At 42.0% G+C, this 26,604-nt stretch overlaps 1 protein-coding gene across 1 annotated transcript in view; it reads left to right on the forward strand.

Annotated features, from left to right (window-relative positions):
* The window catches only part of TENM2 (teneurin transmembrane protein 2), a 334,711-nt gene that overhangs the window by 190,522 nt on the left and 117,585 nt on the right, over positions 1-26,604 (forward strand). Inside the window, exon 6 of the mRNA XM_058848837.1 lies at positions 20,398-20,511. Within this exon, the coding sequence (XP_058704820.1) occupies positions 20,398-20,511 (114 nt within the window). The remainder of the gene's footprint in view (positions 1-20,397; positions 20,512-26,604) is intronic.

Here is a 26,604-nt window from a genome sequence, read left to right on the forward strand (position 1 = left end):
ACTCATCCATCTTCTAATGCTGGTACTCCACACTCCTCCTTTCAGTGCTGTCAGGTGTAGGAGTAGTCGTGCTTTGGGTTTGTGTTGCTGTTAGCAAATAAGCAATTTCTCATTTAAGAATCTGCAGGAATCTTCATTCTGATTCCAAGGAAAGCAATTTGTACATTACTACTGGAAAAAAAATAATATTAGGCCTTGAGAAAGAAAGATAAAATATAATGAGATGTGAGTGTTAGCAGTACCTGTTTGAGTGTGATATCGACAACTCTGTCAACACTCCCAAATTGCTTTTAAAAATTTTAATAGTTGTTTTGTGGCAAAGACAGTGAATATTTTGATCTTGATAATACAATTGCGATTTCCTCCAAACCTGATACAGGTTAAATTGGAGAGACGTTGCAAAGGTGCTTTAAATCACTTGTGTTTACGTATTACCGATGAATAAAACTAGATTTCTTTTTCTTGATCTCTAATGTTTGTAGAATTTTATTCAGTTTTTGATAGCTTTTTATTATTTGATTTCTCTGTGGAATTAGTGTAAAAATTACATGTTTCCTTGTTGATGTATATGAATGGAAACACAGCTGGATATGTCTTATTCTAGTGCTTTGAAGATTGCTCTTTAAGTGCTCGCGTTCTGGTGCCACAGCAGAGTTATGCAGCGTATTGTGCTACTGAAAAATTCAATAGCTTCAATCTTCAGTGTCTGTGTGCCTCTGCCTGGGCCTTTCTGCCACTAGGTCGCATGTGCAGAGATAGTCAGAGTCCTCCTCCTTCGTCTCTTTCCTCATCCTCTCCCCAGGTTCCATATATTGTGTCAGTTGTCACCACAGCAGGTGTCTTATGGCAGATATAGTCCCAAAAATGTGAATGAAGTAGCACATAATTTAATGATTGATTTACAAAGCGGGCGCTGAAGGGAAAAATGCTTCTCCCTCTGATACCAGCATGCAACCACTAAATCATCAGCCTGCACAAAAGTGTAGTACAGCCATCCACAAGGAAAATTTAAGGCAAACTGAGGTAAGCAGCACGCTGTGGCTTGCAGCTGGGAGCTGGCAGAGGAGGGTGATGAAGCAGAGCCGGTTTCTGTGCCTGAGCAATCCCAGGGTCTGGGGGCAGGAGCACATTCAGCCATCCCTGCCCTCCCCAGCACGCTGGGTTTGAACCTCTGCCACAGCCACTTTCCTTCACAGTGCTTGTGTCAAGAAAACTTCTTACCAATGGCAAATTCATATTATTCTTCTAGAAAAACAGGGGTTTCATGCTTTATTTATATAACTTTCTGCCACCTTGGTCTCCAGGGTGCCAGTGCACCTGGGAAGTGCTGCTGGGGCTGCTGAGAACTGTTCAGATTTATGGTTGTAGCATTTGTCAATGTTTCTGATGAATCCAACAGGAGGACATTTCTAAAATCATGTTTTGCACATCTGCTGCATTGATATTTACATTTGCTGAACGTTTGAGCTTCTTCCCAAGTTTATTTTATGGGGTTTGGTTACATTTTTGGAGCAGCAGGGCCCCTGTCCCTCCCGTTTTTCTGGAGAATTGGCAGCCTTTGAAAGGGCTTCAGGCAGTGCAGACAAACCCACACCGTGCCAGTGCCTTGCCAGGCAGGGGCTGAGCAGCAAGGGAGTAATCTTGAGTTACAGCTGCAGGGGGTCACCCCAGATTTCTTACTTCATTCAAGTATCAGTTGGACACAGCCCTGGTGGCTCTGTGCTCTCCTGGTGTCCCACAGCTGGCAGTGGCTGTGCCTTCCTGGGCAGAGCTGAGCTGCTGCTTGGCTCTCTCCTGGGAAAGCTGCAGCTGCCTTGGTGTAAACCAGATTGATCACCATCTATCTAACACATGGCTAGGGCTGGTGCAGACCAGCTCCTGTGGTTTCCTTACAGTCCCTTTGCATTTTTCCATGGGGATTTAAGTTTCCTTTCCCCACCCTGCAGTGCAGCACCGTTCCTGGCTCACACAATCACAGGATCATTAAGGTTGGAAGAGGTCTCTAAAATCATCGAGTCCAAGCCCAGCACTGCCATGTCCCCACTAAACCAGGTCCCCAGGTGCCATATCCACAAGGTGGGATGGTTTCCTATTAAAGTGTGGTGTGTGTGCAGGACTGTGCTGGGCAGGGCTGCTCCCAGAGCAGGAGGCTGGTGCTGTGAAGGGAGGAGGCAGTGCCACAGGGCACATCCTTTCCTGCAATTCCCTTTAGTGAAATCACTGGAAACCACGGAACATGTGACAGGTGACCATGGAAAACTTCAGCTATTGAGGTATCTTTTATTTTGGTATCTCCTGTAATGAAACCTTAATATCCTTGCCATTGAATTTACATGACAGATCTAGCAAATAGCCTAGAAAATGCTGCCATTAATAAAGGAATCCCGTAATGACTGGGTGCAGATACAGGAAAATGTGCATTATGGAAGCATTCAGCAAAATTTATTCTTGCAATTATGGCCCTCAATGCTGGCACACCTATTCTTAAAAGTCAAGTCTGCATTTGTAGACTTCAGAGGCTTGTTTCCAGCATTCTCATATTGTAAGGATTGCTAAGTTGCTAAGATACAGGCAGAAAGGTGAGTTTATTTAATACATTTTGTTGAATAAATTTTATAAAATATGACTGTGATCTGTGGTTCACTAGGTTATATCTGAGGCTTTGCTCAAGTGGAATTGTCATGAAAAATAGTATGGACTTGATTCATGATTGCATTATTCCTCTTCCACACTGATACAGCTACATTGAAAATAATTGACTTAAACCAATGGGGCATGGAAAAGATGCAGGGATGAATTTGGCTCTGTTTCTCAAAATGAAATATGTGCCATTTTCTGTTCGGCATTTGCTGTACCTTAAGAAAAATCATAAGGTAAATTACATCAAATCACACTATTAAAGGAAGCATTTTCTTGTTCTGTGCAGCAGAACAGACCTGAAACATTTATGTGTTCAGAATTTTCTCAAATGCACACTTTTTATCAGTGCCCTGTATTTAAAAATTGATATCCGAGGGGAAAAGCTGTTGAGTTATAAAAACAGGGTTTTTCTTTCTATTGTAATTGTGTCATCTTCTGCTAAAACATAATTTAACTCAAGGTTTGCATTTGCAAATGACCTTGACTAAAGTTTTGCAATTCAAAGAATTCATGCAATGACTTGGACTGTCTGGAATTTCAGAATCCCTTTATAGGGCAAAACCTGTGTAGCTCCTAGTGAGAACCCAGTATTTGAGAAAATGACTCTTTCTGCCTCTCACAGGATGATGTTAGACTCTGTTTACAGAGAAAGTCAGTACAGGAAAGCAGTTCAGAGAGAGGCTGATTGATCTTAGAAGTCTTGTTTGTGCCTGTGGCTCAAAGAACCAGCTTGTAAACTCTCTGGGGGTACCTGGCTCGCCAATAATCTGGAACCAGTAGCCCTTTATTGGCCACATCTTTGGGAATAATCTTCTCTCCACTGCTTTCTGCATATGGAGACTGGTTTATGTCATGAGGATGACATTTCTGGGTTTGTGGATGCTGCATCTTCCAAGCACTGAAATAGTCCCTACAAGGGCAGAGATGGCTGGAGCACAGAATTCCCTGGCTCACACCACTGAGCCGCCTTGGAAAGAATAAATAATGTATTTCTGCCTGTCAGTCCCCTTTGCTCCCTCCTGTCTTCTTTCTCCCTGAAGGGAGGCTGCAGGCTTAGATTTTCTCCTTGATTCAAGTTTTTAAACTTCATTGGATGTTTCTGAATGCAAGAGGGAAAAGAATGAGAGAATGATTACATACATTTAAGGGCCTGAAGATGAAAATCCTCAGTCTTAATTTCTCACCTTTAAGCCACTATTCATTTGCTTCTTGAGTCAATATTTTCCCAGAAGCTTTAGTGACAAAAGCAGCTGCATGTGTGGATGTCCCCTCATGTTCCTGGGGTCTCATCCCAGGGGTGCTTCCCCAGATGTGGATCACATGCTGTCTCGGGAGAGGGACTGCTCACTGCACGCCTGAAGTACAATCACAAGTTGATTGGAATGTATGTTGTTCTTTCCAGCCAGTTCTTTATAGTTTATTCTTTAGGGATCTTTTTAAAGGCTCAAATCACTGCCTTATGATTGCTATTCAGAGTAAGCTGTCTGTCTGTATCTGACAGTGCCCTTCCCCAGATTCCCCTTTTCTGTCTCCAGCTCCCTCACCAAGCTGTGTGTTCCTGTGAATGTTCTCAGGTAGGACAACAGAATGAAGAGAAGGAGACAAAAATATTTTATCTCTTTAAGAATACTGGTCCCCAAGTAGAGTAGTTCCTTGTACAAATAACATGGGTGCTGTTAAAACCCACGGGCAGGAGAAGCAGGCACTGGTTATCTGCTCTGTCATTGCTCCAGGCAGGGTTGTCTCTACAGGACAAGGAAAGGACAGAACCACAACCACTTCCACAGAGCTCTTGCTTCTGGAGGACTTTGGCTGTCAGGCTCTGCTTCCTCTGCCTGAGGCTCTGGCTCCTGGTTTCATACCCAGCCATTTTTTCCCAGAAGTTTTCCAGCTTGTACCTGTCCATCAGGCATATTTAGATGGCCCATGGCTGTGGCAAACTGCTGGATGGGGAATTTGCTCTTTTGCCTCTACTGGAAGAAGAATTGGATGGCATTAAGAGGCTTCAAACTGCTAGATGTTTGTTTCTGGGTTTCCTAATATACCCTCTTATTAATGAGTTCATGTTCATCAAAGTCTGATTTTTATCTCCACTCATATAGATGCTTAAAAATAAATGAAACCCAGTGATCAAATCACTTCATTTTAACCTGCAAAAAATATACATGATTTAAAAAATAATTTTAAATGGAGCTTCTCATTATTACCAGTGCTATTGTGAGAATTGGGCTGAAAGCCATGCAGTTCCCTCCTTGCCAAAATGGGACATAACCAAGTTTGTTTAGCAGGCTTTTCATGAGAGTCAGTCCTTACACTGAAAGCTCCTATCCTGTCACCTGTTTTTAAATGGTTCAAATGTAGGAAGCCTGCTGCAGGTGGTATCAGTAGTTTTACTGATCTGAGGCCTTGGGCAAATTCATTTGAATTGCTTTGAAACTGCATATTCAAAATTCAATAAAATAAGAGGGTCTGATGGTGCAGCTGCAGCATATCCCCTCCAGCTGGGTTAGCTGAGATGTTTCAAGGCCCTGGACTAGCAAAGCCTGGGTGTGATGTACAGATTATACAGATAGCTGCCAGGGAAGAGGTTTTGGCAGGCTGGGTACAGCAATACCCCCTGCCAGAAGACTTGGGAGTGAGTAACAGTGGCTTTCGTGCTATGTGGCATCTTTTGCTGGCTTTCCTAGACAGAAATTTGTTGGTGCAATAGTGGCAGCAGGCCAGAGGGAGGGGATTGCCTCAAGGGTAAAGGGATGGAATGTAGGGAAAAACAATAAACCCAAAAAGCTCCAGTTGTTTTGAAAGCTACTGGCTATCCTGAATGCCTTGGTTTGGCTCCAAAATGAACTGTTCTGTGGGCGGGTTTCGTTAAATTGCATTCAGAAATCATATTTGCCCTTGGGCAGATACCCTTGCTTTTATGCACACTAGGCAAGTCACATGCACTAAAATGGAATTCACATGGTGCTTCAGTCAAAAGCTAATGTCAGTCATCATACCTTTTATGCATATGCAGTCCCTTGGTTCTTTATGCCCATTTAAATATGCAGAAGTGCTTTTTATTATTACACTGCCTGTAAAGTATGGAGATATAGATATATAGGCCATGTAATTTATTGCAGTGTAGACTCTTCTCTGCATATGTATTCATCACATAAATTAAAATCCTAGGCATAAAACATTTTGGTCGGTGGGTTCTGATTTTCTCAGATTTCTGCTGCTAGACAGTGGAAGTAATTCCTTTATGTGCCGTGCATCCACGCTTTCCAAATGACTCCTTCAGTAGCAGTGCATGGCTTATCTTTGTAGCATTGTAATGCTGCTATCCTTGTGAGCATCACAGTGCTGGCACAACCAGCACAGTGCCTAAAGGTGAGATAATCACAGAATACACACAGGGACCTTATTGGAGTGCCATTCCATTGGACTGCACAGTATGTCCCTCGTTATTGAAAGGGCTACCATGAAATTTAATTTAGGATTTTACAGACACATTTTGAATTGGAAATCTCTGTAATAACTTTCCCTTTGCTCAGCCTTTTAACTGTGAAATTCAGTTGGGGAGTTTTGAAGCAGCAGGTAGTGTCTCAGCGCTCTAGAGGGATTTCGCCAGGATTCAGCTAAAGTGCTTGCAAGTGTCATTTCCATATTTAACTAATTTCAGTTTTTAATTAGCTCCATGTGAAAAATGAGAGTTCACGCTGAGCTAAGCTGTCAGCATAGAGGCTTGTTTCCTTTCTAGCCTCTCAGGACAATTACTGCAGCATCCCCTGGTTTTTTCAATGAGAGTGCTTAGCCACTGCGCTCTCCGTCCCTCCATTGTTCCCTGCCAGGAGCCGGGGAGTGTGTTGTGTCTAGCTTGCTAAAATGGCAAAAGATAACTTCTGACAATATTTCAAATGCAAAATTGGTTCAGCAAAGGTTCAAAGAACTTCAGAGGTCTGGCTGGGAAGCGTGCAGCAGCACGGAGCGCTCAGAGCTCCGTGGCAGTGTGCAGTCAGTGCCATTGTTCCGAGCTGTGCCTGATCCTTCCACATCCATTCCTGCTGCACTGGCCAGTGCTGCCTTCCAGCCAGCACGCTGGGAGAGCAGCTTTTCCTGCTTTTCCTGCTTTTCCTGCTTTTCCATGGCATTTCTGCAGCCCACTCTGAACAATGCAGCCTCCCAAAGGCCTGGGGGCCTCCAGGAGAAAAGAGCTGCCTTTGTGTAAAATTCCACCATACAGGACAGGCATGGAAATTTGGTAATCCTGCATCTGGGCTGTTATAAGTGCATATTATATTATTGGCTTTTCACAAATATTATAATGAATGGTATATGTATAAGGTTAGAAAACTTTGTTGTATTAATGTAGTTTCTTTTGTTTCTGTTAGTGATGAAACTTAGAAATAGTGGTGTAATACATATGTATGTTAGGCTATAACATATTAAAGCACAAACTACTTTTTTTTTATGTAACCCAGAGACTGAAAAGATAGTCAGAGACCCCTCTGCATTCTTAAGATTATCTTGTCCTCCAAGCCCTCCAAGGGAAGAATTTATTGCATCTGTTATCAGAGGATATAAAATCCAGTGCCACCAAGAAAATTGATCTATTTGGAAGGGGACAAGGTAAAAACTAAACAAAGGAACATCAAAAAACTTAAGAAGAAAGTATGAATATGTATGAGAATTTACAGATATGTAGTAGGGTTCTGTTTTTAAGGGACAATCCTTTGTTAGTAAGGTGTGCTCTCTTGGCTAAATGCAGAGACACCCAGCCGTATCCGTATATTTTACTTTATTTTATCTCCTAATTGTCTTTATATTAAACTTTTAAATTCTTTATAAAAGTATGTGAAGCTCGTTGTTCACAGGGCTCAAAACTTACCTGTGAGGACATGGATGCAAATGTTAAAGTAGTTCTTGAGAACAAAGTGAGAGGTGCAGTTCATGTAAACTCTGCAAAGCCATGGGATGTGAACAGATTTCTGAAATAGTTTTTTGAACTGACAACAATCCTGAGCTACAGTCACTCAGTCTTTATATGCCAATCATATAATGCCATTGTTATTTTTAAAAGGATGCAGTCATTACATTTTTTAAATTACATTTGAATGGGAAAAATGGTGTCAATGTTACCTCAGTGTTGGTTTTGTTTGTGTTTTATTAAACCTGTCCTATAAGGTGAAATTTCTAAAGATTTGTTAATAGGTTTGGTAGTATCTTTATTTTCATTTTGGTTTATATCCTAGCAAAATAGTAGTTGTGTGTATTTTATTCTTCACTAATTAGTACAGACAGCCAGTTCCAGAAGCAGATTTTCCTTATTAGACCATAAAATCAAACGCATCTTTTTCAAATCAGGATGGATGAGGAAAAAAAAAAATCTCAGCTGTGATACTTTTTGTATTCTTAATGTTTGTAGTGTTGTGAAAGAAGAAGGTAAATACATTGTAGAAATTTGTCAGATACAGTGACACTGAGGAGCTTCTAGTCATTTTTCTTTTAAGATGCTGGGGAGCTGCTTTGATACCTGCTTTCAAGCTGAAGCAAATTCCTGAAAGGGAAAAAAAAAAAGGAAAATAAATTTCATCCTGAAGAGTGAAGCTGAAATGCTAGATAGATTTTCAATATAGTTTAGGTTTTGGGGTTTCTTTAAAATATAGTATTTACTGTTTCATCCATCAAAGAAAAAAAGATATATTATCCTGGTTTGATTGCCAGCCAACTGGGTGTAACAGACATGAAGAAGTAGAACTTGAGTGTTAGCAATGAAGTACTGGTGTGTAGTTCTAGCTACCATAAATATATATTATTTTTTGGCCCTTGTAGTATGAATTATCTTCTCTTTGAAGGATAATTCCCGGTTATTTTATTGGTATCACTAAGTAAAGTTATTAGATATATTATGATTGTATTAATCATTTAACATAACTCAGTTGTGCCTCACAAAGTGCATGTAATTGAAGGCAAAGGTTTCTGAGGGTGTGTCATCTAGCTTGTATTTTATTCTATGATACTTTAATTAGTTGTATACAGTGATGCATATGCTAATGCACTTCAGCTCCTGTCCAATTCACCCTGAAGTTTAAATCATTGAGTTTTTGATGGGTTGTGTTGCTGTTGCCTGTAGAAAACACTGATTTTTCAGGCACTGTTATGACACTCGCAGTCACAAATATTTTAAATAGAGGAGTTCTGAAGTGAAGCTCTCTCCACTGAAGTCAGTGACAATTTTGACCTTGGTTACCATGGGATTTGATTTTAACCAGCCCTGAATGGGCTGATGAGGAGCATTCTGCATTGCTGACCTCAGACAGTGCACAGGCTCCTGCAGCATTTCGTATGCAAGACAGAAAGCTTCATTAAAGTGATCAGGTATCAGATGCTCTCTACATTAAACTGGCATCATTTTTCTGTTGTGGACAGCAGCTCCATCTGTAGCAGTGATTTCTGCAATCTCTGCAGTGATTAGTTTTGGTGTACCAAGAAGATCAAATTGAGTTAGTCTTAAAACCCCATCTTCTAAAAGGCAATTTGAGACATAAGAGATAAAGAAAATTAAGATAAATATTAATTTTTAAGTGCACATCAAGATGTTCCTTAGATTAATCAGGATGTAGGTGTCCAAATTAAATAAAAATGTTTTCCATTATTCATGGTTCAGAGTGCTTGGACTCAGACTCTGGTGTGCTGTCATGGTGTTCATGGTGTCTCCTGGGACTTGAGCTACACAGGCAAGCTCTTGTTCCTGTATTGGCTGATGAAATTGTGTGACAGATGTTTTGGTGATGCAACTCATAATCATATATGAACACACACACAGAGGAATTCCTTGTGAAATATCTATTGCTGCAGCCTGAAAACTTGCAACACTGACACTTCAGAATAAAGCAGTGATCTGAAATTAAAATCCTGGCACCATGAAACCCTTCACTGATTTCTCGTGTGCTTCCATATTGGTGTGATCACACAGAAATCCTGTCCTCACTTGCAGTTTGTATTCCCTTACCAGCTCTACAATTCTAGAGGAGGAGGCACAGATGCAGGAGGGCGAGCTTTTAGTCTCTGAAGGCTATAAAATTTTGCTATAAAACTTGTTTTCCCTTTGAAGGCAACATGAACAAACTTCAGAATAAGACAGGTAAAAGGCTGGAAATAGTTATTGTAAACCCATTATAGGAAATGATTAGCAGGAATCATGTAAGGACAATGGAAAAAAATCTCTAAAATGTAACTCAAGTCCAAGTTGATAATTGCTTATTTCTTTCAAAATTACCACTTAAAAAACAACACACACAAAGGAATATGACTTACAAGGCTGTAACTGATTGACTATGTAAGATACTTATCAAATCTGTGCATTTTATTTTCATAGGTTTCTATTCTGGCTCAGTAGGATATCTAAATCACAATACATTAATAATGTCAGCCTTTCAAGGCTTATAGAAAGTCTCAATCTACACAGATGCTAAATACAATCTGTACCTTCATGTCAGTATCAAGATATGATTTAGGCTGGGTTTATATATACACCTTTTGAAGCACATTGTGAAAGAAATAAACAGCTTATAGTGTTGAAAATGAATTAGAGACTTTGGGAGAATAAATCATATTTGCTTTTCATCTTTGGATTTATTTCCTCTTTGTAATGAACTTTTAAGTCCAATAATTACTTTGTGTAGAGAGTAAAACCTTAAACTTTATCATTCACGCAGTGTTTTAAATTGTGATTTTATCAGGTGATTAAATTAAGCTATTCTGTATCATTTCTATTAAGGGAAGAATATACTTTATGATTAGAAATTACACTTTTTTTGTACTGTGGATAGAAATTTGGTCATTCATAATAATGCAGTTTCACTTCATTCAGTGTATGCAAAGGAGTAATAAAGGTAAAAACTATTTTCTTAGCAGTGTGGCTAACAGAGGTTGAGTCAAGGTCTGAATGCTTTGGAACAGCGAGATTATGAAAATCTTGTTCAACATGTTTGTAGAAATTAGGGCAGTTGCAGTTTCAGAAGATGAACGTAGTTGAATAAATGTTTGACATGATATCCCTTAGGTTTATGATCAGTATTAAAAGTAAAGCAGTTATTCTTGTAAGTTCAGGCCTCAGTGATTTTCAAGAGCATATTTGTGTCTATATTCCTTGAAACACCAGTTCCAAGTCTCATCTAGGTTCTTCCTCCTCTTGGAAACAGAATAAAGACAAGCTGGGTACTTTATTCATGATAATGGTGTCTTTTAGGTGTGAAATTAAAATTGGATTCAATTTGCTTTGTATTAACATTGAATGCTCACAATTGCTCAAAAATAGAGCAAAATTGAGTTAAGAGCATGCCTTTCTGCTCTTCTAAGCCTGTTACAAAAGTGGCAGTATTTTGGCAAGGCTGGTAAAGTGGATATTGTATAATGTGATCTGGGATCCTCCAGGCTGAAAGATGCTGGATTGGGTAAATAAAAATATATACACTTTTCTTATTAGTAACAGTCATCTAGTTCAGATGCAAGACCAAAATGATTGCAGCCTTGACTCTTGAAATTGCCATAAGAAGTGAGTTCACGTTACCCAGTCTCAGGAGCTGATTAATCGTGTGCCAGTTCTCTACGCTCTGTACAATCTAAGGCCTGTCATGAGAATAAATGAGCAGTGCACTGTATTCTGCTTCTCTTTTAAGGTCTTTGTCATGAGATTCCAGATTCTGAAGGCAGCACGCAATGCTGTTACCCTTCTCGTGACAAAAAGATTGCTCAAAGTGGCACAAAATCAAAACATTTCAGTAAAGAGCACTGAGAGCAGCAAAGTCGAGGCCTGAGCCAGGGATCCTTTCTATCCCATCACGGTGGGGACTGGGGAACAAACACCCACCCAAGGTACAGCTCGTGTTCCTGGCTTTATCCTGGGAATTGGCTCTTCACATCCCTCACTTCTGCCTACCCCCAAAGGAGCTGCAAGTGTGTGTAAGCTTTTCAACTATTTTTGGAAGTAGAAAAACTGAAGATGGAAATAGAGGAATGAACTTTCAAAGCATTGCATGGCAGATAAGCACACAAATCACATTACTCCTAATGGGATTTGTGGGTATATCTTTCATGCTGTGCTTTGAAAATCCATTCCATTCAGTTTATTGACGTACACAGGGAAATAAATCAGTCAGCTTGGAGGGGGGTGATCAATTTGAAAAAAAAAAAAAATACAAACTTTTTTTGGGTGCCCCTGTTTCTTCTGTGTGAACACAGTGACAATGAAGCATCTTATAGCCCTTCTTCCATCTCCTTTTCAATCTTTAAAAACATTTATTCAAAAGAAAGCAATTAATTCCTAGCAGAAGTTTTTCTGCTGCTGACAACAATACACTCACTCACAGATCCTTTATGGTATTTCTCTAAAACATTTCTTGGGCTGGATGCTTTAAAGCAAACATCTTGTTGTAAACAGTTTATTGTCTGAAAGAGTTTACATGCTGAGGGTGAAATGATGCCTAAGGAATTCTTTCTTATGTTTAAGATAGTGTGAAGTCAGCTCTCCATTCCATTGTGTTTTCCAATGGTTCCTCCCTGTCCCTGGTGAGCAGAAGGAGCATGGCTGATGCTGAGCTCATCCCTCTTCCGCAGCAAGAACTGTCCAAAGCTCAGGGTCTGCCTCCTTTCCCTTGGCTCCTGCCCCAGAAACTGAGGTGCTGGAATTCCCATTTCCCATGTCTGTTCATAGGAACTCTCTGGGGGAGAGAAGCCCAGAGCTGGAGTCTCTGCAGCAGCGAGGAGGGCAGTGGGAATGGCAGCCTGAGATTCCTCACACTGGTTTTTTATAAACAGTCCTCAGGGCTTTCCTCCTGAAGCCAGAAAATACTGTCTCTTTCAAAAGTTACAAAATGTTGCTTTTGTTGTCAAGGTTAAAACTATTGCAGCTGTCAGGCACAATTAACAAGAGTATAAACCTGTGGCTGGGTAACATATAGAAACTTGTATGTGGGTAACAATATTATTGTATTGTATCAATCAATTCAATTGATAGAAAAGTGGAAAAAAAAACCCATAAAAAAGTATAAAAATATGCAGCAGTGTCATTGTAGTTAGAGGAATTTTCCATTTTCAGCATTGTAAACTGCAAAAGGTGACCCTGAGAAGTGAAAGGTCTTGTTCAGTGTTATGGGCAGGATAAATAAGACAGCAAAATGGTTCTTTATTGTGCTCTCTAGGTGTAATACAGGTGAGCCTATTGTTTTATTGAAAAGAGTGATATCTGTATATTCTTGGAGTTTTGGCTTTCGATAATGCTTCATATGGAGTTCCCAAATGAACTTTTAATTTAAATTTATTACAAAAATGTTGTGCATAGCAAAGAGCATACTGATGATTAAGATGAATTGCTCAGAATGAATGACCTTGAAAGTAAGCCATTTATTTGTTGTTGAGCTTCAATGGTCACAGTCAATAAGCAGGACGTTTTGCATATATTCCACAAAATAAGGATTACATTTTACATCAAATGATCCATTTTTGAAATGCTACTTTAACCTTGCCTACAAATAGTTGAATGGTCACAAGTAGAAGAGGCAATATAATCAAGAACTCATCCAAATGTTTTATATGAGCTCTGTAGGATTCTAAGTCATTAATATTAAAACACAGGTTCATAAATACCCTAAGTACTGGTAGTCCAGAGAATGATGCATTTTTTTAGCTGATCTTTGATCTCTGCTATCAACCCTGTAAAAGTTAAATCCTTATCTGCTGTGTCCCTGAGATCTCCAACAAAATATTTTGAAAATGCATCTCTCATAATTATATCTGACTCCGCTGTGCTATTAATTAGAGTATTTACCATTGTAGTGATGAATAGCTGCACTGGGTTGTGACACCTGCACAAAAGTTGTGGCATGGCAGCAATTGCCATTTATGTACTGCATTCTCTGCCTAAAATCATGCTGCTTCTAGGAAATGCTTTATGGCATAAAAATCCCAGGGTTTGCCTGTGACAAGTCATTTTAAACATCTAGATTGCAGGGCCTGGTGGATAGGCAGGGCCATGCTGCAGCTCCTGGTATCAAACACTTCAGGAAACACTGGGAGCAGTGGATACACCCAGGAGTGCTGTGTGTGTGTGTGTGTAGCTGCAGCTGTGTTAGGTTAGACACAGGTCAAGTTACCCATTGATTTGTCTCCAGCACCCAAAAATGGTTATCTTGAAAGAAGGACAAATCATCTTTGTACTTTGCCCTACTCGTTCTCCAGCCTCTGGTCATTCTATATACATAACAATATTCCTTGCTTTGTTTACCCTTCCCATAATGATTCAGTGTTTGACTTACTCGAGATTATCATCTAGCCCAAAATGTTCCTTCTGTTTGATATTAGTCAGCTCAGAAGTCATTATTTTACATGTGGAGTTAAAATTACTCTGCTCCAGCATACGTTATTTTACAGGTTTGAACTTCATCTGCCAATTTCTGGCCCAGCTGCTCAGTTATTTTATGTCCTTGTGCAGTTCTCGGTCAGGTCTCTTCTTGAATAATGCATTATCAGCAGCAGACTGTGCCCCTTTCCCTGCATGGCCTGTTTTCTATGATAGAATTTGGACTTTTTAAAATAGTACTTTAGACTTTCCTGTAGATAATATATCAAAAGTGGCAGATGTCCACCCAGCAAGCCATGTGGCTTTTGTTTTGTTTTAGAAAAAGGCGTGGGAATGTGATCAATTTTTGTGACATCTCTTGGATACCCTCAGGAGAACTCTGGCATCCTTGTCACAGTCACACGAGGTATTCAAGGAAGAATAGAAAGTTCTGACACTTCTGAATTTTAGGAGAGACGTCATTGTTTCTCTAGTAAGGAAAGGTGCTACTTGCTCACGTTTATTTTAAGACTGCTCCTTTTAAGTAGCAAGATTCATATTCTTTAATAATGATATTTCAAGCACTTTCATATATGTTTAATGGGTGGATTGCAGGTTAGAGGTCCTGGAGACCCTGTCCCTTTCTGCCAATAGCAGAATATGAAAGGGCACAAATATAATTGTGATCTTTCTTTGACACACCTTCCTCAGCCCTTGTCAAGGACTCCTATCCCATCCCAGCTTCATCCTGGCAGCGCTTGTACTGCTCCTGCTGCAAATGTGGCTGAAGGCTGGCCAACAAAATTATTGAGCAGAGGGTGGTGCCAGCCTCTGTAAATCATCTGTGATTTATTGAAATCTTTGTCTGGCATATGCATTGCCAAGTGCAGTTTTTGTGGGAGAGGACTTTTACAGATTGTCCCCAGTGGTGACATACCTTGTAATAAAGGGACACGTGCAGCACTGCCCGCCCAACAAAGCCTCCCTGTCCCCTGTTCAGTGCCTGCTAATTGTAAGGCACATTAGCAAAGTATGGATCTCAACTGAGACTTGGTTCAGCAAATTCTGATCATTTATGTGTTTGTGAACTGTCTTTCAACCTCTTCAGATACGAGAGGAGCTGGGAAAGGTTTCTTACTTCCCTTGTTACAGCGACCGAGAATCTGCACTCAGCAGATTCTGAAAGCAGTGCTTAGGATGGAGTGGAGTGTTTGCAGCACTGTGCAAGTTTTTCCCATGCAGCTCCCCCATTGCTCTTTCCTGACTTTCAGCCCCCTGCTATTCCTGTCTCGGGCATCTCTTGAGGAGAGGCTGTCAGCTGTGATGGATTGTGCATTCATTCTGTAATGGGGGCAAGTAATCGCTGGGGAATAGGCCTAATGCACTCGTTTCACTTGTGACTTGGGTTGAACTTGAACCTCTTTCTCCAGAGGAATAATAAAACTTTAAATTACTGTGTTTCTAATCTTTTAAGTAACTGTTATTTTATGAATAATAATTGAGATCGGTAAGATCAATTTCTGGTATTCCTCAAGTTCTGCTGCACGATCAAGAAATAGTAATTAATAAAGGACCCTGAGTCTCAGCTCAGTAAGATTTAATACAAGTAAGCATGCAATAATGTTTAATTACTTTTTAATTTTTGGGAAATACATTTATTCTTTTCAGGTTGTTTGGGTGCCCATCTATATGCCCATAGAAGTGCAAAACACTAAATATCTTTTGCTTCCTACAAACATTGTTGTGCATTAAAACAATGTTCAGACCGTATGAAATTAGAAATAGATGTGCAGCTATGTCTTTGAATATAGAGGCTATGAAATTAACATTATTTAAGATTTATTAGGTACCTTTTGTTTCATCATGTCTGTGATTCATTAGACTTGGCTTGGAAATTAATTTGATGCTGCTGAAAACTACATAATAAATAACAAGATTTGCATCATTGTTCACCTCATGAGTGGATGGAAAGAAAACTTTGAACATTTCTGCTCCTATAACACAATGGCCTTCAAACAGCAAATGTGCTTTTAGTGTGTGTTTGTTCATGTTGTTCATGATATAATGGAGTGATTTCTTGTTCATATGAAAAGATGTTGCCCTGCTCCAGACAAACACTGGATGTATCCTGACAAAGTGAAGTCACAGTTTGATGGGTTCATTGTGGAATGATGATAATTCAAGGGCTAATAAGCATGACTAGTTGGAAATTAAACTATTGAAACATTCTTAATTCTGTTCAATTGTATACTCTTCCCATCTTTTTGAGCTGCTCAGGGTATACTGAATTTTCCAAGGAGCAAGCAGTGTTCCCTGACTGGGAAGATGCAGAAGGAATGGGGGAAATGATGGATCATTAATCTGCATATTCCTCCCTTTAAGAAAGAATATCATCAAGTAAAGGGATTAGTGAAAATCCTCATTCTGCTCTGCCTGTTGGCAGACACTGAGCTCTGCTAAGGGAGGTCTCCTGCTCACAAAAGCACCAGAGGTCTCTCCCTTTAAAAGTACAAGGTCAAGAGTGACAAGAGCACAAAGACAGAGAGCTGAGCTTGGAAACCATTGTCCTTCAGACAAAACTCTGGCTGGAGTGGGCACTGGGTTCATGGCCAGAATGAGAGAAGACCAATGAAAGAGGAATGTGGGGACACTACTGAGTTTAGAGAATTTCAAGATAATTTGCATGTAAATTTTATCAATTTCCTGTGGATTTGTGTACCTTTTGGGACTTCTTAAAATAATATGTGATTCACTCTAGCAACCTCTATCTTATGTAAGTCTTAGACTGATCCTTGGCAGCTCTGCCACCTGGAGTGATGAACCAGGTCTCTGCTTTTGTTCTTGCTGGGCAAGCAGGTTTAGCTTCCAGGTGCTTTTGCTCTCAGCATGTGAATGGTGCTAGAGTGGGAGTGAGAGTTTGATTATTATTTTTAACCTAAACCTCAAAAGTTTTACTTCAAAATTTATTGTTTCTGAATTCTCATGGTTTAGAGAATATAAATATCCTATTCTGAATTACTATATATTAGTGATAAATGAACCCTATAAATTCTGACAAGCTCAGTGTTTGAAAATCAAGTATCAGAGAGAACTTTGAAAATATGCTTAAATGTTGGGAGTGGGGGAAGCAAACATGCAAAAATAATACCTATAAGTGCTCTGCAAAATATAATTTGTGGATACACAAATTGTTGCCAGGGAAAAAAACAAAGGTGGTTTCAAACCAGAAAAGAAAAGCAGAAAAATCAGCAAACAGGCATAAATTGACTAGCCCAAATTTCTCCTCTGAGACATATGCACTCAACTTCTGCATGTATCCCCACATTTCTAATTAAACGGGCTTCTACTTATTCCTTTGCTGGAGGCATTTTGTTTGATTAACAGAACGAAAGGTTAATCATATAAATTTGCCATCTCTCAGCGTTGTGAGGCAGCAGAGGGAAGGGATCTCCCTGCTCCCCTGCTCGGCTGCCGGTGGCTCTGCTCAGTGCGATGCAGACACCGAGCTTTCCCCTCCAGCCCCTGTGACACACTTCCCTCCTCTCATCCCCGGTGGAAGGGGAAGGTTCCTCTGTTTGTGACTGCAGCTGTCTTTGTGGAAGTTTGTAGATCACCCCATGGATGTGTGAGATGTGCAGGAGATGCTCAGTCTCCTGGAGGGATGGAGCAGACATGCAAATCCCTGCCCCGTTAGGAAGGAGCTCTAATTGCTCCTACCTAACGTGCATCCATGATTAAAACACAGTTATTAATGAAACCATGGTGTGCTTGGAAGCAGATGGATCACAGGGGTTTTTTAATACCATGTTAATAAGATCTTTTATAATTCCTTGTCTGAATTTACCTGGTAATTATAAGGTAGCAACTATAATTTTCTTGGACAGACTATTAGAATTTCTTTATCTCTCTGTTGTAAGGACTGGTTCACACTTGAAGCAGCAGGCTTTCATCTCTGCAAGTGACCTACATTTATGGTTACGCTCCCAATAAAATAAAATAAAATTTAAAAAATGGCAACTTTGAATAGACATACTGAGAGCCTAAAACACAAAAGTCTAATTCTCCTCTGTGACTTGTTTGCATTGCAGGGCTTTGAAATTCACTTAATCTTTATGCACTTTTGGCTTTTGGGGCTGCTCCAGCTGAATGTGGTGCCCGTGCAGGGTGTGGGAACTGCTGAGAGCACAAACCCACCCCGAGCTGCTCCTGTGCTGTCCCAGCCCCAGCACAGCTGTCTCTGCTCAGTGGGGCAGTCTGGATAAGCTGCACTTTGGTGAGCTTTGAGCTTTGGGAATGACTTTTCAGTTTCATTTGTTGTACTTTGAAAAAATAAAAGAAAAAAATTGGTTGTCTGAGATTAGACTAAAAAAGCTTTTTAAAATGTTTGTTTTGGCAAGACAAATAAGTTGTAATTGAACAAATCATTTGATCCCACATAAATTTGTTGTGTATTTTCCAAGGATTCTTAAACATTTCTACATACATGTAGAAATAAATTTTGAGTAGTTTCTTTGCAAAACATCCTTTTTAAGTTCATGTCTGTTATATTACATACCAGAGGCTTTAAGGCATTTTTTTGTTTATTTTTGTGAGGTACTTTGACATAATAGAAACAAAATGTGAAAATTCAGCATAAATATGAAATCTGGCAACTGCCCTCTTCTCAGAAAATGTCTTCTGATTTTAGTTACTATTCTTAGGCATCTGCTTAGTCCGTAGGATGTCCAGGGGAAGATGGTGTTAGGAAACATGTCTTGCTCCCCTGCTGCTTTTGTCAAAAATACAGAGGTTAAACTCGGCATAGATTGCATGCTGAGAGATTTCCAGGGGTTGGGGTAGATGGATTCTGGGGGTAGGGGATGCTTTTTGTTTTCTTGGGGCTTAGGAATGCACATATGAATCAGTCACATCTAAACTGACTCCCTGCATTCTGAGATTGTCTGAGTGGGAGCTCCAGCACTGTAAATGGCAGCTTCTGTAAGAAGTGTTTTACCTTTCCTACCCTAGCATCTACTCTTTAAACATTTAGTGTGTGGCCATTGCTGGGCCATTTGTGACCACTATAAACACTTTGAATTGGATGGAAAATATCTGATAATCTCATGTGAACCTGACACTGCAGAAGAGAACAATTCTAAGGATGCCCATAATCATAATTTTTTTTCCTGCTCACAAATTACCCGTGAATCCTCTCAAACACCTTTTGACATAACTGGAAACGCTGCTCTCAGTGGTGTATAGGTTTACATACATCCTGTGTGAGCAGAAAGATGCAAAGAAAGGGAAAGAAGCAGCTTGGTGGGCTGCTCTGTACTGAGTGCCATGGGGATAATGTGATGAGAGTGTGCAGGTAGCTGTGTTTATACAAGGTGAAGATGCACATAAATCCACGGGCTGAATGATTCAGACCTGTCAAGTCTCATGCATTATGCACAGGACTTATTCAATTAGCCCTGCCACAGTGCCTATAACTCAGGCACTTGTGCTGTGCGTGCTTGGCCTGGCTCCCACTGCTCAGCTCGTGTTCCAGGGGCGGCTGCACAGCCCCAGACGTGGCCACACGGACCGGTCCCTGGCCCAGGGATGGCAGCCACAGGTACCTGTGAGCAGGCCAACCTTCCCTGCCCAGGGCTGGCTAGGGCTTGGGGCTGTGGGCTCAAAAAATGGGGAGGTGAAAGGATTGGCACAGCACAGGCTTGGTCAGGGAAGCTCAGTCTCCAAAATGAAGATAGAGGCTCTATAATGGCTTCACACTGAGAGTAGGGGCAGGCTGGGTATTGGGAAGAAATTAATGCCTCTGACAGTGGTGAGGCGCTGGCACAGGCTGCCCAGATGAACTGGGGATGGCCCAGCCCTGGAAGTGTTCACGGTGAGGTTGGGCAAGGCTTGGAGCAACCTGGTCTAGTGGAAGATGTCCCTGCCCCTGGCAGGAGATTGGAGCTGGATGATCTTTCAGGTTGCTTTCAGCCCAAACCATTCTGTGAGTCTATTATTCTAATGTATTGATTTAAGTAAGTTATACTAACACAAAACAATTGCATTACCAAGTCACTACTTTCCATAGGGCTAAAGCTAATTTTATAATCAACATATAAATTACCACCTATAATTTAAACTCGGAGCTGGTACTTGCACCAAGTGCTTTGTTTCCCGATGCGTCCCCCGCACTTTGTGAGTCGGGAAAGTGTCTCGTGCTGCCGGCTCTGCCCAGGCTTGTGAGCATTTTGCCTTTTGTATTTCAGCGCCACACGGATGCGTGTGAGCCACCGGGGCTCGCTTTTGTTCACTTGGATTTTGGGGGGATGGGGTGGGGTGTGCGGGGCGTTTTGCGCCGGTTCTTTTAGCACATCCCCATCCTTGCGAGCCGAGTGGCTCTGGGGCGTAGCCCGGGTGTCCGCAGCCGCGCTGACCGCTGTCTGTGTCCCCTGTGTCCGCAGCCATGCATCTCCTGGGGCTGAACTGGCAGCTGCAGCCGGCCGAGGCTCCGACCTTCAACAACGGGCTGCGCCCGCCCGGCGAGGACGGCCCGCCTGCGCCGCCTGCCGGCAGAGGTGGGTCCGCGCCGCGCCCCGAGCGACCCTGCCGAACCGCCAGAACCGCCCCTAAACACCGCCAGAACCGCCCCTAAACACCGCCCGAACTGCCCTAAACACCGCCCGAACCGCCCCTAAACACCGCCCGAACCGACCCTAAACACCGCCCGAACCGACCCTGAACATCACCCGAACCGACCCTAAACACCACCCGAACCGCCCTAAACACCGCCCGAACTGCCCCTAAACACCGCCCGAACCGACCCTAAACACCGCCCGAACCGCCCTAAACATCACCCGAACCGCCAGAACCGCCCCGAACCGCCCCTAAACACCGCCCGAACTGCCCCTGAACACCACCCGAACCGCCCTATACACCGCCCGAACCGACCCTAAACACCGCCCGAACTGCCCCTGAACATCACCCGAACCGCCAGAACCGCCCCGAACCGACCCTAAACACCGCCCGAACCGCCCTAAACACCGCCCGAACCGCCCCTGAACATCACCCGAACCGCCCCTGAACATCACCCGAACCGACCCTAAACACCGCCCGAACGGCCCCTAAACATCACCCGAACTGACCCTAAACACCGCCCGAACGGCCCCTGAACATCACCCGAACTGCCCCTGAACACCACCCGAACCGACCCTGAACACCACCCGAACCGACCCTGAACACCACCCGAACCGACCCTAAACATCACCCGAACTGCCCTAAACATCACCCGAACCGCCAGAACCGCCCCTAAACACCGCCCGAACCGCCCTAAACATCACCCGAACCGCCAGAACCGCCCCGAACTGCCCTGAACCGACCCTAAACACCGCCCGAACTGCCCCTAAACACCACCCGAACCACCCCAAAACACCACCCGAACCACCAGAAACCGTCCCTAAACATGACCCGAACCACCACACAACACCCTAAACGCCACCTGAACTGCCCCAAACCGCCCCCAAATGCTGCCAAGCCACCACGAAAGACCCCAAAACACCACTAAATCACCCCAAAACAGTGTTGAACCCCTACAAACTGCCCTAAATGCTACTGAGCTGCCCCAAAACTGCCACACGTTCCCAAAACGCTGCTGAACCACTGCAAATCACCCCTAAACTCCACCGAACCCCCACAAATCTCCCCAAAATGCCATCAAACCCCCACAAATCTCCCCAAAATGCCATCAAACCCCTAGAAACCGCCCCAAAACGCTGCCCACAGCCCCAGAACGCCGCCCATGCTCTCCCCCGTGGCTCTCAGCGTTCCCCTGCGCGCCGGCCGCGTGCTCGGGCGCTCGCGTTCCATCCCGTGCGTTATCTCCTGTGCGTTATCGCTTGTGAAGCTGCGCTGCCATGGACATGGCTTTATTGGCTACGTGTTCTTCCTCCAGGTATAGCTTAGAGATCTCAGAGAAAGAGGAGATTGAGGGAGCTGGGGCTGTTCAGCTTCGAGAGGTGACAGAGAGGGGACCTCACTGTTTGTGTAAATATCTCAGGGCATGGAGCTCTTCACAGTGCTTCCAACAGGAGGCAACAGGCACGAGCTGCTGCCCAGGAGGCTCCACCTGAGCGTGAGGAGGCAGAAATCCTGTGCAGTGACCAAGCACTGGATCATATTGTCCCAGTCTCCCCCACTGGGGATATTCCAGAACCTTCAGGACACCATCTTGTTCCCTGTGCTCTGGGATGACCCTGCTGGAGCAGGGGGTGAACATGACTCACTGTGATCCTTTCCTACCTGACCCGCTCTGGGATTCTGTGAAAAGCCTGGTTTAGTGCTTGAGAGAAGTCAAGAACTGGCTTGCAGCCAGGACCACATCCCTGGTTCTTCTTTCTCAGATGAATTCTAATAGCAAACACCAAGGACAGCAGAATTTGACCCATGGTAAACAGTCTGTCCTGTGATATTAATGTGAGAAATTAAACAACAAATGGTTTCTTTTTCTCTTAAAGAAAAACTGAGGAAGATGACAAAGACATGGCAGTGGAAAGAAAAAATAAGTAAAACCTAGAACCAGAAATACTTTCTTAAACTGAGAATACATATTAAAAACACAGAGATGTTACGTGTCACAAAAGTTATTTTAATCATTTAAATGGAATGCTTTTTACTGATGAGGTTCAGGGGTTTTCTTTGCTATATCACAGTAAGGTCTTCTCTGGTTATTACAAAAATTATGGGAAGGCAGAACAAAATGTTACAGTTAAACAAAGCACCTCCCACGCTTTAGTGTGCTGGGATGGTGGATGGCGTGACTGTAACAGGAGAAGTCTGAGCACTTGATTTTTGTCACCTGAAAAGTTCTGCTCAGAGGCTGAGCACTGTCTTGCACTCAGGCTCATGTTAAGCTTGGTAATTGCCAAAGCAAGTGTTAGAAGCAAATGCTGACACAGGATACTTGTATTGGGAAAACAATCACTTAAAATAGAGCTGGGAAAGGAAACTGAGTTGTTCTTTTATGAGCTTGATCATTTCATGGATTTGCTTCTGTTTTCAATAAATGGTGATGCTGCTGCACCTCACCTTCTCCATGTTTTCCACGGAGGGTCCAGTATTGACTTGCTCCTTGTCTTGAAATCCTACATCCTGATGGTGCCAAAAACCTGAACATTTTTAGACAAGTGTTCATTGTTTTGGCTTTCGTCTCTGGTTGGCTGTGGGTCGAAGTGCATGAACAGCACATCCCTAAGTGCAGAATGTTTGCATTGCTGCTGAACTGCCTGCAGGTTGTGCACAGGTGAGAGACCCTGTGGTTTTGGGCAGGAACCTGAAGAGCTCAGGTCGGTAATTATGGTCATTTAGCAGACAACTGCAGGGCTTTAACACCTTTCCCAATTCCCTCCCTGCAGCTTTTGGTTGCAATCTCTGTGCAAATATAGGGCAGCAGGACTGGAATGTGCTCATCTGCCTGGGGCACTTCAGTGCAAATTCTGGCAGTTTATCCCAGCCCCACTCTAATTAGCTTTGCACATTTGAAGAGGCTGAGATGCTGTTTTGGGAGTGGTAACCTCCTGTAGAGGAGACAAGGAGACAGAACTGCTGGTTGTGTCTTAAATTGCTGCAGTTAGCTTTCCTCAGAGCAGGCTGGAAAAGTTTACTTGTTCTTCTGACATTTTGTAGAAGGTTGCTGAAATGCTGATAACGTGGGGGAAGGAGGAAGAACAATATTTAGGCAAGTAATCTTCCACAGTGGAATAAAATGAATGACAGTTTGGATGAACACAAGGAATATCGAAAAGACAAATTCTTAGAGCAGGGAAGGGTGAAAAGTTTTTCTACCTCACCTTTCTTTTTATTATGTCCAAGTTAATATTGCTATCCCAGCAGTTTTTAGGAAAGCCTCTGACAGCTTTTAACACAACAACCATTTCAGGGCTCTGGCTGTGGAGAGTGACCTTTCTATAATTGACACAACTCAGGATGAAGCCATTCTTTTCAAAACAAGGGTCTCCCAAAGAAACCTTTAACCCCTAGTCTGAGAAGGGCCACTTAAACACAAGCTGTGCCTACTCAGCAAGCAAAGCATTTTAAAGTAGAGTAATTTGAAAGGAGAAAAAAAAAAAAAAGAGAAAAAAAAGCAGGTATTCAATTTGATCTGCCTGTTCCTTATTAAGAGACTAAATTCTGGTAGGAAATAATAAAACTGCAATTTAAGAGGAATGTAAATTACTTTATTACTGCATTTTCCTATCTGAATGAAAACAAAATTCACTATTAAGATAACACAGTTTCAGGTTTTTTGTAATTACACACTACATCTCACTAATAGTGGGTATGTCTGAAAGGAGGAGGCAAGAGCAATGGGCAGAACAATCCTCAGTGCTGCTTTAAAACTGCAAGTGAAGTCCACCATGCTGTGAAAGTTATGTTCAACTAGGGATTTGAATTAGGAGACAGAAATTTCTTTCTTAATAGAGATCATAAGGCAGCATCCCTTCATAGTGCATAAAACCCCAAAACCTGATACTGCCTTGGAATTTCTACAGGGATGAGATAGATTGTGATGACATTAAAAAATCCTTCTGAGAGTGGAGCCCATTTATCTCTTATGTGTGTCTTACGTTGTGTAAGGATAATGTTAGAATTTGGGTGTAATAAATCTAAATTAAGGGGAAAGTGGGGGAAAAAGAAAAGAGGCATGTTTGGGAATAATTGCTTCTTCAAAAAGAAGTGAAATAGATGATCTTATGGGATTTATCTCTGCCTGAATTCTGTGAATCTATGCCAAAAATTTTCTACATTTAAAATTATGTGGTGGGCTAGATACACATTTCCATAAAATCTATGACTATGTTTCCTTTCTAATTGACAGAATATACTGTAAATTCAACTTTAATAATTTCAGAGGACACCTAAGATATCCTTCAATTTATATGGAAATATCCAAACTAACCCCTGCTGAAAACCCATATAAAGAATGCTTTAGTATCAACTTTTTTGTTTAGGGTCTATTGTCTTTGAGTTAGCAAATTTTCTAGTAATTAAATATTGACTTAGTATTTTTTATGTTGATTATTTGCTATAGTAATGTTCTAGAGAGCTGAAAAACACAGGAAGAGATTGTGATCTCTGATTCTAGAACCTCCCATTTTAAAAGACACCAAAAATAATTGTGGAGAGTTGTGGAAAGATCACTTTAGGTACAATAAATACACTGACTATTTGGAAAAAGTTGATATGAATTTGTGTTTTGATACTCACATAATCCAGGGTTTGCTTGTCTTTGGATGAACCAACCTGATCCAAGTTAATGCTCACTTTGAGGTACTTCACAAAGTCTACCACAGTGTATGTGGATTTCAGAAAAGCTCTTTCAAAAATATTAGAGTTATTAAATATTAGATGTGTCATATAAAATGCTTGTTTCCAGATATCAAATTCAGAATTGCAAATATAATGTCAATAACGAAACGAAGCAAGTTTAACTAGCTGTTAAATTTGGCACCATCTCACTCGCTTGAGATGAGAGAGAGGAAAAAGAGATTTGTACTGATGTAGCAGCAATGTGCCTTGGATGGGTGTGGGCAGCTGAGCTCAGCAGTCATTGTGGAGCTGTACAGGTTGTCTCCAGCTCTCTCCAAACCATGTTGAGAGCTCTGCCAGATGCTGCAGCTGCGAGCCACGTTTCGCTTCGCACACAAGTTGTTTTCTAATAGTTACGAGATTTTATTAGCAATGCAGCGCACAGGCGGTGCTGAAGGAGTAACAAGATTCTGAAAGGGGAGGATGTGCCATCCTGACAGAAGGATGAGCTGGGCTTCAGATGCCAAGAGAGCAGCTCCTGACTCTGCCTGCGGCACCGCCGCTGCCCCCGACCGCGCTCCCGCTGAAAGCGACCCTGCGCACGCTGGAAGGGCTCGGCAGCAGCTGCAGGCAGCTCCTTGTCTTGTAAGAGATAAACTCATCCCTCATTAACAATGTAAACAACATGAATCTCTCGGTTTCCACTGTTTCCTGCCAGACAGACGATCAGAATGGAATAACAGCCAGTGTGTTTTAAATGTCACTTCTGCTACCTTCATCCAGCTTAATCAAGACGAGCCATCGTTTTCCAGGTGGATTAATCTTATTAAGTAGTTATGTGGCTAATGTAATGTAGGTCTTAATTAACACGTTAGCAAGCAGAACTGTTAAGATGGAGGCTATGAAGGCTTGCAGATGTGGTCTTCTGAAAATACCCCAGACTCAAGGGTTGTCTCAGAAAAGCAAAGGATTTGGCTAAATTCAACAGACGCGGAATTGTAGATTTGTGGGTTTGTTAATGGTGATAGTGTGAGTTGCTCTGTTCAAAGTCAGGTGATGAAGTTTGGTATATGCCATCAGAGACGATTGTTATCCTGATTTAGAAATCCATCCCAGTATGTATTTGCTCTTTGTGAAATGCAGTGAACCAACAGATCTTAATTTTATTTCGGTTATAGTTTGCTTTTGATACTGAAAGCAATGACTCTTGTGAAGCCATGCTCACATGAATGTGAAGATGTGCCTGAATTTTTAGGTGTATCAGATTTGTCATATTTTACTAAAAGCAAAAGACTTCGTTTCACTGCCACACTGACTGGCTGCAGCTGACCCAGAGCCAGGCTCTTACAGACATTCTTACAGACATT

Source organism: Poecile atricapillus, chromosome 13 (genome assembly GCF_030490865.1).
Source record: "Poecile atricapillus isolate bPoeAtr1 chromosome 13, bPoeAtr1.hap1, whole genome shotgun sequence".
Classification (NCBI taxonomy): domain Eukaryota; kingdom Metazoa; phylum Chordata; class Aves; order Passeriformes; family Paridae; genus Poecile; species Poecile atricapillus.